We start from the raw sequence: 17888 nt of genomic DNA, 5'->3' as shown, positions 1-17888 counted from the left end.
CCTCTCATGCTATCCTTCTGGGCAAGAAAGAAAAGTATTAACAGAAAACAATAGGTGGATTCAGGCTACAAAGTATTGTCCTTCATTCTTGAAGAGGACCGATGACATCAGAAAGGTGATATCTTGTCTTACAGATGAATTGCATTTAAGGGAAGGAAGGCTGTGCAAAGCCAACAGTTTCACTCTCTTCTCCAGAGTTATCTGAGTCTATTGAAAAGATATAAATCAGGATGACTAAGCATGGCCCCAGATGCAGTGGGAGACCTTGGTCTTTTTAAACTAATGTCTTTCCCAGTTCTTAATTTGTCTGAGGTAAAGTCTATTCAGTGATTTAGGCTAGGTAAGAAGTGAACCTCCCCCCCCCTAAAAAAACTGTTTCTTTTACTTAATCCAAAAAAAAATTCAGTCTGAGAGGGGTTCAGGCTGGCTCAGCTTGGAAGGGGGTATCTAGTGGCATGTCCCCACTTATCTATGTTTGAGCCTATACTGTTTTTTACCTTTTTGTTTTTTAAACCAACTTGGATAAAAACATAGAAGGCATGCTTATTATATTTGTAGAAGACCCAAAGATGGAAAGCTGGAATAGCTAATGCATTAAATTTCAGGAAGGATTCAAAACCATCTGGTAGCAGCAGTGTCTATTAAGTCTACATCCCAAAGAGATCATAAAAAGCGGGGAAGAATCCATATGTGCAAAAATGTTCATGGCAGCCCTTTTTGTAGTGGCAAGGAACTGGAAACTGAGTGGATGCCCATCAGCTGGACAATGGCTGAATAAACTGTGGTACATTAATGTTATGGAATATTATTGTTCTATAAGAAATGATCAGCAGGATGATTTTAGAGAGGCCAGGAGAGATGGACATGAATTGATGCTAAGTGAAGTGAGTAGAACCAAGACAACATTGGACACAGCAACAATAATATTATGTGATGATCAACTGCAATGGATCTTTTTAACAATGAAATGATTCAGGCCAATTCCAATACACTTGTGATGGAGAGAACCATCTGCATCCAGAGAAGAACTATAAAGACTGGATGTGCATCACAAAATAGAATTTTCATCTTTGTTGTTGTTGTTTACTTGCTTGTGTTTTTCTTTCTTGTTTTCCCCCTTTTGATCTGATTTTTCTTGTGTAGCATGATAAATGTTTAGAAGAATTGCATGTGATTAACCTATGGTGGATTACTTGCTTCTAAGATGAGGGGGAAGATGGGAAGGGAGAGAGAAAAATCTGGAACATAAGGTTTTGCAAAGGTGAATGTTCAAAATTATCTTTGCATATATTTTGAAAAATAAAAAGTTGTAAAAATTCTAAAAAATCATCTGGATAGACTAACATGTTGGGTTGGATCTAATTTTTAATTTGACATTTAATAAAATTCCTACACTTGGGTTAAAAAAAATCAGTATGAAACTGGTTGCAACATGTCTAGAAAGGTGTTCATTTGAAAAAAAATCTGATGTGTATGGAGGAGTGGCGGGATTAGTGGAGCATACACTCAATGAACCAACAGTATGGCATAATATCCAAAAAAGCTAATGCAATCTTAAACTGTATTTTAAAAGGAATAATGTCCAAAACATGGGAAGTAACAGTCTTAATTTGCTTTTATGTAACTCAACATTTATTGCTTTGGGATGTTATAGCACTTCCTGAATAGTTCTTGGCCCTCCACCTTACTATAGCTAAAAGAAAGGAGAAAGATGGTTAAATCTGCTTCAAAGAATATTGGACACAAAGCCAGGAGGAGTAAGTAGATCACTCAGTGGATCTTAAGAGGAATGATTCTGCTATTAAGCAGTCTCTTTTTCTATTTGTCAATCAGGTCAGGATTCACTGTCCTCTCTCTATGAGTTCTCCTTCCCAAACTTTGGCAGTGTTTCACTTAGCCATTTTCAATGGTCACAGATGAATAAAGTCCTATTTAGACAAGCTTAAGATCCTGGGTGTTAGGATGCCCTTTTCTAGTTTTTTTTTTTTTCCAAGTACAGGTAATTGAGCAGTGATCTTGGAATGAACATTTCCAGTCTTGGAAGCAATCTTATTAGTTATAAAATCCAATCCAATCTATCTTCCACAGGGTGACCTGAGTGATTTTTCTTTGACCTACTCATTCTTTAGTATTAGTTTATTTAGTTTTCAATGTATTTTTAATCTATATTTCCGTTCCAAGTACCCACAATCCCACTCTCTCTAGAGGAGGAGTCAACCTTTGAGTTCACATTCTAAAAGAGCATAAAAAGGAGCTGAGTTAGTGAAGTGAGTCAGTTCAGAAGAAGCCCACTCTCGGAGGTGCAACCAGATTCATTCATCCCATCTCACACCACCATGGGGGCAGGCTCTCTTCCTTCTCTTATCCACTGAAAGATAGCTAAGAAAGATAGCCCAAGGTAAGAGACAAGACTTGGAAGGAGAAAATAAATGTTTGGATTTTATCAGCTGGCTGCATTTGAAGTGATTATTATTTGGAACGGAAACTAAGGCTGCCTCCAGAAAACCTCCTCAAGAAATCTGCTCCCACAGAGAACCATTATATTATAAAAAAAAGAAGAGAACACCATTTTTAGTATGAACTCCAATGAGTACTTAAATACATTAGTGAGCTAGAGAATTTGCTAAGTACCATGCTAAATTAGGCAACTGACATCACTTTGTAAGGATTCTAACAATTTCTCTTTCCTGTTTATCTGTATATGCTTTTCTTTACTCTTGTCAAAGTAATTTTTCTAAAATGAAATATCAATATCAACAAACATGTATTAAACACCCACTGTGGATACTGGGAATACAAAAAGAGGGCAAAAGACAACCCCTGACCTCAAAGAACTAATAGTCCAATGAGGGAGGTTTGACATCTCCCACAATAATGCAGCTTTGACCATGTTACTCTTCCTATTCAATAAACTCTGATGGCTCCCTATTACCACTAGGATTATCTACAAAGGCTTTTGTTTGACTTTTAAAACTTCACAACTTGGCTGCTTTTTAGTTTTCCAGCATTGTTACCTATTACTCCCATCCATACACTCTATACTCTAGCCATACTGGCTCACCCGCTGTTCTCCATTTCCACTGCTGTGTCTTGGTACTGCTTGTCTCCCTGTGCCCCCATCCTGGCTTGGAATGTTCTCTCTCCCCATCCCCACCTCTTAGAAGCCAGAATGCTCAGTTTCCTTCAAGACTCTGCATCTTTCCCAATCCTCCTAGGTTCCAGTCTTCTCCGGGGTTACCTCTTCCCTATTCTGCATGTGTGTGCTGTGTACTTAGTTATTTACACATTGTCTCCCCATCAGGCTGCTGTTCTATGTATGCTCAGCATTTAGTACCATTATGCCTGGAACTAGTAAGCACTCAACAAATGTACTTGCTGATTGATTGGGGACAAAGAAGACTGGACAGTTATATGATAAAGAGTGTATCCAACTATCCCTGATCAAGGTCAAATATAGCATTTTAATGTGGTCCAGATGAACACAAGACAAGAAATGGAAATGCCATTCAACCATTGGCTGGCAATGGTACAGATGAATGTCAATTCTCCTGCTGTCCTCTCTTCCCTGCCCCCTGCCTTTTTGGAAAGAGTGTGGTTCCTGTAGATAGCACTTAAAAAGAGAGGGAGGAAGATTGAAGAGAGGAGGAAGGGATAGCTGATATGAGAGATACTCTTTTTTACATAAGGACTGGAAATTATCCTACCTTTTTCATGTGTGTGAGGCAGTTGAGATTGAGTTGCTACCCTCCACCCATCTTCACACCCATAAATTCATCAGAATCCCTATTCCTTTCATAGCTAAAACAAGTGTAAGACTTGATAGAGGACAAATCCTCTAGATGGCAAAATTAACTTGGATTAGGGCCAGGGGTGGGAATACCAAATGAAGATGCTATCATTTTTCTATGTCAGAAGCATAATGTCCAAAAATCCTCTTCTCTGTGCTGATCAGACCATATATGGAATGGTGGTGATTAAAATTCAAGTCCTGTGAGAAACAGTTAAAGGAACTGGCAATGTTTAACTTAGGAAAAAAGGAGACTTGGTGGGGGAGGGGGCAGGGGCAGATGCTTCGCTTCAAATATTTGAAGAGTTATTAGATAGAAGAGAGAAAACTTCTTCTGTGTAACTCCAGAGGACAATCCTAGGATCCATGTGATAGTCGATTTCAGCTCAATTAGAATCCTTTACTAATTGCATTAATCTCTTTTGTGATATTCCTCAAAAATAGTCATCTAACTTTGAATACCTCCAGTGACTGGGAACTCACTATTTTCAAAGCAATCCATTCCACATTTGGAATACTGTAAAGCATCAGGTAGTTCTTTCTTTTTCTCAGTTGAGTCAAGAGGTAAAGTGTATTCAAGAGGAATTTTGCTATACTAGATTTAGAGAAATCCAAACATAATTCCCCAAATCCCATCTCTGGACTTCTACAGTTGGAAAAGTCAGAATTGCAAGAATATAAGCTCTCTGAGGACAAAGACTTTCTCTTTTTAAATCTTTGTGCTCCCAGTACTTGGGTCAGTTTCTACTTCACAGTAAGTGTTTAATAAATGCTTTTTCTTTCATTAACCAAAAAAATTCATTATGATACAGTAGAAAGAGCAGTAACTCCAGAGTCAGAAGAGCTTGTTACAAATCCTGCTCCTGATGTTAATTATGCTTATTTACCATAAGTAAATCATTTAAACTCATTGATTCCCCAATATGTCATCTCTAAAATGCAAAGGTTATAGTAAAAGTCCCCTGAGGTCCCAATGCTATTTCATTAATTCCTTTTTATAACAACCTTAGAACATACTTATCTTGCTTTGACCACCACTCCATTCCCCCTCCCTCCATAACAGAAAACTTACTACCTCACAAAGTACCTCAATCTTTTATTGAACAGTTATAATTTATCAGCTAGTTCTTCCTTTAGGCTGGGGTTTGGTGTCGGGCGGGGCTGTGCTGGACACTTTCCAAATCTGGCAAGCAAAATTCCCTTTGATTAAGTTTCATTCCTCTATGGAGTCACTCTAATTCACTAACCAAGTACCTGTGTCTCATCTTCCTTGTTTATAGTAATAGTCAGTATCATACTTGGAATAAGCAGTGATATGGAAAACCCAAAATGTCGGGTAAACTATTGTTCCTATTTGGCTTTAGATTGTTTGTGCTTACATTTGACTACAGATCTGTGTTGGGACTTGGAGAATTCATCCCAATTTGCAGAATAAAGTCCTTGAGGGCAGGAATTGTCATATTTTTGTATTTGTGTCCCTATAGGCTAGAATGAAGCCTGGTACATAATATGTATTTAATAAATGTTTACTGATCTTTCCTTGGGCAAATAATTGGAAATTGAGGGGATGACCATCAATTGGGGAATAATGGAATAAACTATGGTATATGATTTTGATGGAATCTTATTATTCTATAAAAAATGATGAGCAGGATACTCTCAGAAAAACCTGGAAAGTCCTCCATGAACTCAAGCAAAGTGAAATGTACTGTGTACAAAGTACACAAATAGCAATATTGTGAGATGATCGGCTGTGAATGACTCCTATTCTCAGCAATATAATGATCCAAGACTATTCTGAAGGACTTATGAAAAATGCTATCCATACCCAAAGAAAGAACTGATTGTGTCTGAATATAGATTGAAGCATAATCTTTTTTTTTTTACTTTATTTTTCTTGAATTTTTTTCGGGGGGAGATGGAGTAGAAATCTATGTTTTCTTTCACAACATGACTTTTATGGAAATGTTTTGCATAACTTCACATGTGCTTTCTTGCTGTGGGGAAGAGAAGGAAAGGAGAGAAAACATTTTAAAAACAAACATAAAAATTGTTTTACATGTAACTGGGAAAATAAAATTATTAAATCAAAAAATAAATATTTGCTGTTTGATTAGTTGATTAATATGTAACCTGAAGATCCTATTCAAGAGAAATGAGAGAGCTTCTTAGCTGTCTTGCTTAATTTCTCCTTACTCCTTATTCATGCTGGAGATGGAGAACAGCACGTCTCTGACTGATACGAAGTACCAGTCTTCTCTAAACCCTTGTAAATGTAACTGAGATAGAGGAAGTGACAATATCATTAGGAATAGGAAAGGTGGTAGAAATGATAGTGTGCCAGGCTTGGAGTCTAGAAAAGTCATCTTTCTGAGTTAAAATCTGGCTTCAAAAATTTACTAGCTGTGTGACTTGGACAAATCATTTAATCCTGTTTGCCTCAGTTTCCTCATCTGTCAAATGAGCTAGAGAAGGAAATGGCAAACCATTCCAGTATCTTTGCCAAAAATACCCTGAATAGAATCCTAAAGAATCAGACCCAACAGAAAAATAACTAAATAACAACAGAATGAGCCACAAAGTAGATAAGAAGGAATTGATATAATTTCTTTTATCTTCTTAAGACAGTGAACTTTTTCCCTTCCCTTCCCTTCCCTCTACCCCAAAGAGCCCACCCCCCCTTGCTTGAAACCCTTGTCCCCAGGTTGAATTTCATTTTAAATCCCAGGACACACAGGGTCTCCATCAGGCTTTAGCCCGAGCTTTCCCCATCCTTGTCTGTCGCTTTCCATAACGCAGGCCGAAGGAGTTCCAATTGTAGGCTGATAGGTCTTTCTCCCGCTCCACCAGTAGTGCTCCTTGGGATGCGGGGATCAATCGGCTGCGAGTGGAGCACAGACCTGGCCACAGTGGGTCAGAGGTCTCATCTGAGGGACAGAGTAGCGCCAATCTCTGAGTCTGTACTGTTTGTTGTGTTTTCTCAGAGCACCGGGGTCTCCGTCCCCAGGGAACCAGGTGGTCCAGGAGCCAACCCCGCCGACCTAGGGCAGAAAAGGCAGGTGGAGATGCTGAATCAAATACTGCCTTGTATTTCAACCCTATGTGGCACTGAACCCCACATTGGATTCAGAGTACCAACACTTCTCCAGGATATTCAAAACCTTGTTGCTCCCCATCCCCTTCTTGCTGTAGGATTTTAAATCAGAAGACTTGAGTTTAAATACCATCCCTGTCATTTACTGCCTGTATGGCTCTAGGCAAATCATCTCAGCTATCTGGGCCTCAGTCTACTATTCTGTAAAATGAGAGGTGGGCTAGATCATTTCAAAAGTCCTCTCATCCTTCCTCCTCACTTCCTCCCTGACCCTGTCCAACTCCAGTATTCCAAAATATGAATCTGTAATTCTGGCTGAGACCAGGGACCAGAGAAAGAACTCAAAACACAACCATTTCCTTTCCTCTATTCCCCCAAAACACCCAGAAGGGAACCCTGGGTACATGTTCCTGCCTCAGAATATTAAGTACATAATCTATAGTCCCTTTGAGGATCCTTCGGAAACCGGTATTGCCCAAAGAGGTCCTAGCATTGTATATACAGTAGAGGGAACTGGTGTGATGCATTTGATTATCTCTGTCTGAAAACAAAGATGCTAGGAGGCAATAGAACTCTACTGGGCGGTAAAATATGGTTGATAACCCATGCTTCCTATAATCCCTGTCCATAGAAGGTGCTATTCTACAAATTCAGAAGCTGTCATGGAGCCATAGAATCATCTAGTACTTAAACTCTAAAGGGATCCTTGAAATCCCCTTACCCAGTGCCTTAATTTTATAGAGAAAGGAAACCTTGGTTCAAAGACATTAAGGACTTACAGGTACAAGGGAAGAAAGAAGAAAGGAAGGAAAGAGGGAGGGAATGAGGGAGGGATGGAGAGAGAGAAGAAGGAAAAGAAGGAGAAAGGGAGAGAGGGAAGGGAGGGAGGAAGAAAAGGAAGAAAGGAGGGAGAGGAGAAGAGAAGGAGGGAAGAAACAAACATTTATTAACCTTCTAATATATGCTAGACACTGCAAAATATTTACAGATATTATCTCATTTAATCCTCACAACAATCATGACCAGAGTTATTATCCCCATTTTTCAGTTCAGAAAAATAAGGCAAGCTGTACCAGATCTAAAATTATATTATAAAGCAGCAGTTACTAAAACCATCTGGTATTGGCTAAGAAATAGACTAGTTGATCAATGGAATAGGTTAGGTTCAAAGGACAAAACAAGCAATAACTTTAATAATATAGTGTTTGACAAACCCAAAGACACCAGTTTCTGGGATAAGAATGCATTATTTGACAAAAATTGCTGGGAAAATTGGAAATCAGTATGGCAGAAACTAGGCATTGACCCACACTTAACACCGTACAGCAAGATAAGGTCAAAATGGGTTCATGATCTAGGCATAAAGAATGAGATGATAAAGAAAAATAAGGCAGATAGCAGTTAAGTGACCTGGCCAAGATCACATAGCTAGTGTTTGAGATGACAATTGAACTCATGTCTTTCTGAACTCTAGGCCCCGTGATCTATTCATTTTAACACCTAGTTGCCATATGGGTCTAAAGTCAAATACTTTCATATAAAGTATTATATTAATGTGTAGTTATATAGAGATTAGAGTAATATATAAATTATAATATTTATCATGCTTATGTACAATATAATAAAGTAATACATTATAATATAGTAATATAGAGAGATAATCTAGAGTAAGTGTTAGAATTGGGAGTTGAATTTGGGGTCGTAGAAGCATAGAATCACAGACTCTTGGACAAAGAAAAGACTTCAGAGGCCAACCAGGCTAATCCCAACTTGAGCAAAAATTCACATAATCTGATAAGCAGTCCTTCAGAATTTGCTTGAAGATCTCCAGTAAGAGGGAATTCTCCAGCTCAAGAGGCAGCCCATTTCCCTTTTGAAAAGTTTTTATCATTGAGAATTTTTATGTGATATCAAATCTAATTCTGCTTTTCTGAAACTAATATCCATTGCTCCTAGTTCTTCCCTCTGGGCCCAAATAGAAGAGCTCTAATACCTCTTTGATATAACAACCCTTCAAACATTTAAAGAGCTCAATTAGTCTCTTAATTTTTTCCCTCTATATACAAGTTATAAACTCCCAATTTCTTTAATTAATCCTCACATGTTTTCAATGCATCAGACCATTTTGGTCACTTTTATCTAAATACTCTCCAGCTTCTTTAAATGTTCTTCCTTAAATGTGTTATACAGAACTGAAAACAGTATATAGGTTAGCCAGGGTACAGTACAATGGACCTGTCACCTCTTTCCCACTTAATGCCATGCCTCTCAATGAAATCTAAGATCAGATTGTTTTTGACTTATATTGAGTTTGTGATCCACCAAAGTCCGCAGATCTTTTTCAAATGAATTACAAAATAATCACTTCTCTTTCCCACCTCCCTCTGTGTAAACTTCATTTTAAAATTATTTTTCAGTTCAAAATATTTTCCCTACCTATTAACCATCCACTTAGAAGGCAAAAAATTCAGTACCCATCATACATAAGACATCATGAAAAATATATTGCTTATGTAACCCTGAAGTTTATTTTTTGAACCAATATATAAAAATTTATATTTATCCCTATGAAATCTTATATTAACTGATTCATAAATTAACTGATTTAGATCCTCACTCTATCCTCTAACATTTCACTTAGCTTTATATTATTTGGAAATTTAATAAACATAACATCCATATCCTTAGCCAAATCACTGATAAAAATATTAAATATAAAAATGTCAGTCAAGAATCCTCCATCCCAGTTAACATTGAATCATTTGTAATTTCTACTCTTTGGGTCTGGCCATTAACCATCTCAAATCCATTTAACTGTACTATTTATTATCTGGCCTACATCTCTGCTTATTCAGAAGACTAGCATGAGGGATTTTGTCAAATCTTTTGCTAAGATCTAGATAAACAATTTTTGGAGCATTTCCCTGTTCCACCAATCTAGTAACTTTCTCAGAAAAGTAAATGAGCTCTGTTTAGCTTACTCTCTTCTTGATGAAGCTAGGTGGGCTCTTTGAGTTCATGGATTTCCTTTTCAGCTGTTTACCAGTCATCCCTTTATGATCTAGAATTTTGCCAAGAATCAAAGTTAAATTCATGGCCTTACAGTTCTTATCATCCCCTCCTTCTCCATATAAATTTTAGACTATTTTTTCTTTGAGCCCTTTGAAATCTTCTTACTCCAAGTCTAAGCTGCACATTAGACTTTGACCAGCCTTTCCTATCACAAGTTCTAAGATGATGTGGGTATTTTCCTCCTTTTTTCTCCCCCCCCCTCCCACTCCCCGCCTCCATTCCTATTATTTCTGCTTGAGCCACCTCCTCAGGTCATCTGACTTAATTCAGAGTTCCTTCTACCACAATACACTATCTAGTCTCTTACACTGAATGTCACTTTGAGTGAATAACTCAATCTTTCTCTAAAATCATCTCTAAAAGAGAAATGATAAGCACAGTGGCTCTACCACATCCCCCAAAGTTCTGATTACAGTAATTGCTGAGCCCCATAGGTGAGATCTGAGTGCCTAATGAATTGAATTATCTGGGTGACCTTAACTTGAATTCTACTTTCCTGCTCTCATTTTCCCATTCAGCTGATGAGGTTAACAAGAGACTAATTTGGAAGGTACTTCAGATCTAAGACCTTGTTAAGCTTCCTATGATTTTTGGCAGGAAGAATAATATTGCCAGCTTTGAGTTCACACAATAGCCCTAACCAATTGAGGCAGATTAGTTGAAATGAGAATTCCATGTGGGGTAGGGGAGGGGGACTAGCTCTTGATGACTGCACAATACTCTGGTGAAAAAAGTGAGAGAATAAAAATGGCCCAGATTTGATGAAGTTTGAACTAGTATCCCGTCTTTCCTGAAGCCTTTCCTGTATCAGATAGGTTGTACCTGTGAATCCAGGGTTCCCAACAGGAGCAAGCTTGTCTAAAGTCTCTCCAAATGGGAATACAGAGAGGAACAGTAGCAGCTGCCAACACATTGAGATTCTCATCCTGCTAGGTGACCTAGAACAGAGACAGAAGAAAGAAGGAACAAAGTTAGCTGATGTCCCAGACTGAGGTTCCTCACAGAGTCCTGTAATGAGTGCTAGAGGATAATTGAGGGGAAAAAAAAAGCTTATTAACCTTTTGGAAGCTCCCACTTTGATGGGAAAATTAGTTATTTTGAACTCCATGAACTCTAAATCTGATGGAGAAAGGAGAGAACCAGGAAACAGAATTAAGTACACTCAGAAAACAACTTTTAAAGAACTACAAAGTAGCTATGGATGAGTCAAGGATAATCTCACTCCCAAACTAAAAGGAACCATTTTGCCCAGGTGAATTCCACGGCCCAGAGAGGTTCAAGAACTTACTTAAAGTCACACAGGTGGCAGAACTAGGTGTATCAGATCTTTTGACTTAAAATTCAGCACTTTCCTAGATGTCACACTGTCTAAAGTACTGAAGATGAGTCAAGTGGGCTTTGTTGAAGAGAAAGCTACATCAAGCTAATTTGGTGGTAACAGGTTAGGATTTCCCAAAGGACTATGGCCTGAACAGAGGATCAGAGGTCTAAGGGAAAATATTCCTGTGTAAATCTTAAAGCACTATGGAAATAGAAGCTTCTTCTTATTAATATCACCAAATTAAGAAATATTACTTAAAATCAAATAACACTATTACTATTAGGATGTTGAGACATAGGTTTTTTAAATCCTGTATTAAATTGGACATTTTAAAGAGCTCTGGACTTGGGTCCAGGAAAGAGAGAAGTGATGGCTCAGGCCAGATTAACTCCTTTTAAAAGACAACAGAACTGAAATGCTTCCCTTTTTTGCCTGATTCTTGTGGAAAATAAAATTGTATGAGCATGTGCTCATAGCAAAGTCTGCTCACCCACAAGTGCTCTTTTGTATATGTATTTAGGTGTATGTTGACTTGTAGATTTTAGAGAGTCATATGATGGAAAGGGTACCAAGTTTGGAATCATTTACCTTGGTAACCTATTTCCTGTGTGTGACCTTGAGTCAGTCATTTAAGTACTTCATCTATAATATAAAGGCTAGATGTCTAGATGGTTCCATAATGCATAGAATACCAGTTCTAGATTCAGGAAGATTCATCTTCCTAAATTCAAATCTGTCCTAGATATTTACTAGCTACGTGATTCTGGCCAAGTCATTTAAACTTGTCTGCCTCAGTTTCCTCATCCATAAAATGAGTTGTAAAAAAAATGGCAAACCACTCTAGTATCTTTGCTAAGAAAACCCCAAATAAGGTCACAAAGAGTCAGACATGTTTGAAAATGACTGAACAACAATATAAGAGTATTGGGCTTCAGGGGTCCTCAAACTTTTTAAATAGGGGGCCAGCTCACTGTCCCTTAGACTGTTGGAGGGCCAGACTATAGTAAAAACAAAAACTTTGTTTTGTGGGCCTTTAAATAAAGACACTTCATAGCTCTGGGTGAGGGGGATAAATGTCCTCAGCTGCTGCATCTGGCCCACGGGCTGTAGTTTGAGGACCCCTGGCTAAATGATGTTCCTTCTAGTTCCAGATCTATGACCTTATTCACCTCTCAGTGTCCAGTTCTTAAGATTATCTATTTAAAACTAAAATGGGATTTCAGAGGCTGTATAGACCAATACCTTAATTTTATAAGAGGAAATAAGCTCAGAAAAGTAAAACAATTTTGACCAACGTCACTTAGACAAGTGTTAGAGCTAGGATTTGAACCCAGGTGATTTCCTCTTGGTTACTGGAAAATAAAATGTTATTCAAGTATAAAAATATACCTAGCAATAAGGCTATTCAGTCATTTCTGCCTCTTTGTGACTCTATTATAGGTTTCTATGGCAAAGATACTGGAGTGCTTTGCCATTTCCTTCTCCAGCTTATTTTACAGATGAGGAAACTGAAGCAAACTGGATTAAGAGTCACCCAGTTGCAGTAAGTTTCTAAGGCTAGATTTGAAATCAGGTCTTCTCACTCCAGCCCAGTGCTCTTTCTGCTGAGCCATATCACTTGCTGCCTCCTAGACCTGACACACCTCAAGTGAAAATCTTCTTTCTAAATTCTCACTTAGTAGGAAAAAACAGTCAAGTGTTTAGTGCTGGGAGTGATCTGCCTGTAATGAAAATCAGTTTCTTCATCTGTAAAATGATGGAATTGTATAAGATAGTTCATTAGCTCCCTTCCAGCTCTAAGATTCTGGGCTTCCATGGGTCTGTCATATTTAGGTCTGGGGTTTCCTGTAGCAGAAACAACTATCAAACTGGCCTCCCTCTTGGAAGCTCCTTTCCTCATGAGACAGCCTTTTCTTTGATCCAGCCTACCTACTTCCTGCTATAGCATGAATCTATTTCTTTCTTCTTTCCTCTGTTTTCAGTGGAAATGAAGAAAATCCAATTTACTGGTAATAGCCTTTCATAGAATAAGGGACTGTCATTACTTTGTCTTATTATCTAAAATTCAGACACCCCCGCCCTCAAAAAGCCATTTCACCTGATTCATCAGATTAATTGTCTCCATTTTCCGATCTCCTAGAGCCCTGAGTGGGTGTAAATTGAGCAAGCAGCTTCTTCCTGAGGAAGAGGACTGCCTGCTTTTTCCTCTTGCCCTTCCCAGATAATGCCCAGATAATGGGTAGCTCTTTTCCACATTCTGCCTTTGGACAGTTCCCAGGAACAGCTCAAAAGACTTAAGAGAAAAGAAGTTGGGAAGAGATAGGAAAGAAGAGGAGTCTCTGTGGGCTAGATAAAGAGGAAGAGCTAGCAAGAGACAGACCCAAGCTCCAAACTCAAATTTATACTCAAGGTAACGGGGCTGAGGATGTAGGGTCAAGGGAAATGGCATGAGAATGACCTCTGTTCTCATGTACAAAGACCTGTGACCAATTGTTGCTCATAAGAAACAGATCCATTACAATACAGAGAATTATGGCAGGAAGGAACCTTGGATGAACATCGCTGGATCATGTGGCTTAGAGTGTAGAGGGAACAGGAGATATCTAGTCCAATCTTCACTTTTGGCAGAGTAAGAAACTGATGGCCAGAGAAGTATCAGTGGATAACACTAAAACTCTACTAGAGTCACCGAACAAAAGCACCCCCATACATGCCTGATGGCGGTTCTTCCTTGCTCTTCTCTCCTGGGCTCAGTAAGCAGAGGTGACAAGAAATAGAGGTAGACTCAGAGCCAAGAAATTGAAATTCCAGCACTAATTAGCTGGGGGCCCTTTAACAAGTCACTTCAGTTTTTTCATCTGAAAACTCAGTGTTGGACTGGATAACATTCGAGGTCCCATCGAGCTCCTAATCTTGGACAGACACTGCAATGGCCCAAGTGGCGTGCAAAGGCTCTTAGGGAATCCCTTCAGTGGACCTACTAAGCCAGTCCACAAATTATTGGATGGAGGAGAGCCTTGGCAAATACTCCCAAATCCTCAGCTTTCTGAAGTTTGGATGATTCTGGAGTGGGAGTTAGTAGATCAGAAGAGGGAGAAAACAATAGAGATAGTGAGTGAATGAATATATTTTCTTCCTTCACTCCACTATGTTCATACCTGCATATCTCTTGTCTCTGTCTCCATCTCTTTCTTTCTGTTTCTGTCTCTGTCTCTCTCTGAATCTGTGTCTGTCTGGTGTGTGTGTGTGTGTGTGTGTGTGTGTGTGTGTGTGTGTACCCATAACAATGAAATTGTAACTCCAGTCCTCCTTAAAAGTTGATCACTCCAGCAGCCCCTGCACCACAATAAGGCTCACCAAAGGAAGGGAAAGACCTCTGCTGGGATATTAGATCAACTGGCAGTGACCAGAGCACATCAGGTGCAAAGAATATTACAGCCAGAAGGGTATATATTCACAGATCATCTTGTCTAGTTCCCTATATAACAAATAAGGGGACTGACATCCAGAGTGGCTTCTTCTTGATTATACAGCTATTCAGGGAGCAGAGTAAGCTCTTAGTCTACTTCTGGATTTCTTCAAAGCTCACTTGGTCCTATTGCCTCCTTTTCCTCCATCCTTCCATAGGATCCCAGACATGGCCAACTGCGACCAAAAAGTGAAACATACTGTATCTCATCCCCATATAGATCTTATTACTTGCTGTATATATTTCACATACCCTTCTGGCAATAGCATCCTCCCTTTCTGCTCAATCTCTGGCTCACTAGGACTCCCTCAGTGAATATTCAAATGAGACCCGCCTTCCCTGCAAGGAGCTCATGCTTCCTTAGACTTCATTTAGACTGATTGCTTCCATGCTTCATTGCTTTCCGGCTGATAATAGTGGACTGAAGGTGATCCAAAAAGCCAAATAGAGCTCTGTTCTTATTTTTGTCCAGAATTTTCCTATAGGGAATTCCAGATGAGATAACTTTCTCTTACTTCAGATCACCATTTACTCTTCAACATATTGTCTCAGAGAATTACCTGGGACACTGGGGAATTGAGTCACTTGCCCAGAGTAACACAATGTGGACGTGTCAGAGGAGAGACAAGTATAAATAAAATGCAGTGGATTATATACTTTACCACTCTTCAAAAGAAGTTGCATTTTAAGGAAGAGTTTTGAAATTTGAAACTTGAAAATTTAATCATGCTAAATAAAGACGTGTCATTTTAGTATCAAAATATGATTAGATGGGGGTAAAGTTAGGAGATGTTTCCCCGCTCCCCTCAAATCTCACCACCTGGGAAATTGTCTTCCACACTTGCATACAGAGCTTATCGTGATGATATAATTAATTAATCAAAAATATTTATTAAGCATTTATGTGCCTGGTAGGCACTGGACACAGAAAGATAATATGAAAATGTATTTTTTTACATATGTTTTACATTTTGTTTTACAAATAAGACTTTACATTAATTACTCTGAGTCTCATTTTCATCATCTGTAAAATAGGTTAATGATATCTGCCCTATCTTGCATAAGATTGTCAAGGCTTAAATGAAAGCTATAAGAACTATGTAAATTTAAGAAGACATTATTCTTAATTCTTACTTTTACATAATCAGATCAGAATTGGGAGTTCCAGAATATTGATCAAATGCCCAAACAGAAATCTGTCTATAGTAGAAAAAAAAAAAAGCAGAGGTTTTGCTCTCCCTACACAGGTCTGCCGATCTTCTCATTGAAGCATTTGGGGGGAGCTTCTCTCCCTTTCCCCAGAGTCAGATCCTCTAAACTAAAATTTTAAGGTTTTTTCAAGGCAAACTGAAACTTACTCTCATTCCTTGGGCTCTGATTGGATGCGCAGGGGCTTAGGATGATGAATTCAGAGTGGAAATGAATAAAGAAGCATCTAGTGTAAATCTCACTTTAGGACAGATCTTAAGTGACTTCCTCAGGATGACACAGCTAATATGTATCAGAGGTCACATTTGAAACCAGGTCTTCCTGATTTCAGATCTAGCATACTAGTCATAATACCACATGCCTCTGCCCCAAATCTCCCCCCACCCCCACCCCTGGAAATTAATGCCTTTTCCTTTTTTGTGTGCTTTAAAGTTTTTTTAAAATAGCATTTTATGCAGGGCAGCTAGTTGGTGTAGTGGAGTGAGCACCAGAAGGACCTTGTTCAAATTTGATCTCAGTCACGTAACACTTTCTGGCTGTGTGACCCTGGGCAAGTCACTTAACAACCAAAAAAATAGTATTTTATTTTTCCAAGTACATGGAAAGATAGTTTTCAATATTCACTTTTGCAAAACCTCGTGTTTTAAATTCTTCTCCCTCTCCTCTCCCCTTTCCTCTCCCCAAGACAGCAAGCAATTCAATATAGGATAAACATGTGCAGTTCTTCTAAACATAGTTCCATATTCATCATGCTTCTGCCCAAAATCTTTGCCCAATTTAGTTCCCTAGTGGGCTTAAGATGTTGGCTTTGGCCATTATTGTAGCTGCATCCAGATAGATGATTCTTGTTAAAATATTTCGTATCTCTTAGATTTTTTTAGAGGCAGGGGGATTTTTGACTTCATGGGTGAAGGGGGCTCTAATATATGTGTATGTATGTATGTAAAACCTTTCTCTTCCCTGGGAATTCCACTAACAATGAAATCACATTCCTTCTTAAAGTTGCTCACCCTAGCAGCCCCTGTGTCACAGTGAGGTCTACCAATGCAAGTCACACCTTCTCTGCAATTTTTTTATAATTCCCTAAGGAACTGAGAATCATATAGCTTATATGTGTCAAGTATTTGGGTACTTGATCCCAGATCTTCTCTCCTCTGAGTATCCACTACTCCACTGATGTCAATTATTTGGAATTACTCTGGGAGGTATATGCAAATTTAGGCAAGTGAGTATGCTTGGGGGCAATATGAAAGAGAAAAAGTAACAAGGGCTACATTTGTAGAGCACTTTAAGGTTTTGAAAACATGTTTCATAAGCAAATAATCTCATTTGACTGAAAGAGGACATCAGAGTCCCTACTAGTCCCCGTGTCCAGCTGCTCAGTCCTAACCTCACCTGAGAACCCGGTTGACATGCTCTGACTTCACGTGCCAAACAGTTGCTCAGGGACTAACTCTTTCATCACTTTTGGTATCCAGGCACCCCCTCCCATCTTTCCCTTGTGTGGATGCTGAGATGTCACTTACCTTGGCTCAGCCTCAGGGCTGAGAGCACAGCAGGGGATGTTGGAGCCTCAGATCACACTCCAGGGAAGCAGCTTCTGGATTAGTGAAAGGAGCTCTCCTTCCTTCCACTCCCCCTCTCTCTCTTTGTCTCTCGCTCTCCAAGTCCAGGATTGACTCTCTGTTTTATTAAGTCCACAATGACGTCTTCAAGCTTGGTCCCACCTCTACCTTCTGTCCCCTCCTTATCAATTCTTCTTTTTAAAATATAATAAAAAAGCTTCTTACTCACAGCCCTGTTTTCTGCCCCTTGTCTTTCTTTACCTCTTGTCTCCAAAGGACCAGCCCCTTTTCTTCTCTCTCATTTTCCATCCTTTTTGTACATTTCATTTCTCAAGTCTCACTCCCTTAGTCCCTTTTTTCCCTCTCTCCTA

The 17888-nt window shown here is 38.9% G+C and overlaps 1 protein-coding gene across 1 annotated transcript; it reads right to left on the bottom strand.

Moving 5' to 3' along the window:
* Window positions 1-5642: 5642 nt before the first annotated feature.
* Window positions 5643-17629, bottom strand: KISS1 (KiSS-1 metastasis suppressor). Its single transcript, XM_051998565.1, has 4 exons — window positions 17479-17629; window positions 10776-10891; window positions 6523-6828; window positions 5643-5784 (listed from the first exon to the last, which is right to left on the bottom strand). Exons 2-3 carry the CDS (start codon window positions 10876-10878, stop codon window positions 6533-6535), a joined length of 399 nt encoding a protein of 132 aa, XP_051854525.1. The 5' UTR covers window positions 10879-10891; window positions 17479-17629; the 3' UTR covers window positions 5643-5784; window positions 6523-6532.
* Between the last annotated feature and the right edge of the window lie 259 nt (window positions 17630-17888).

The sequence above is a fragment of the Antechinus flavipes genome, chromosome 4 (genome assembly GCF_016432865.1).
Source record: "Antechinus flavipes isolate AdamAnt ecotype Samford, QLD, Australia chromosome 4, AdamAnt_v2, whole genome shotgun sequence".
In the NCBI taxonomy this organism is placed as follows: Eukaryota; Metazoa; Chordata; class Mammalia; order Dasyuromorphia; family Dasyuridae; genus Antechinus; species Antechinus flavipes.
Note: the sequence above shows the minus strand (reverse complement) of the source record. Positions and strands in the feature narration are given on the sequence as shown.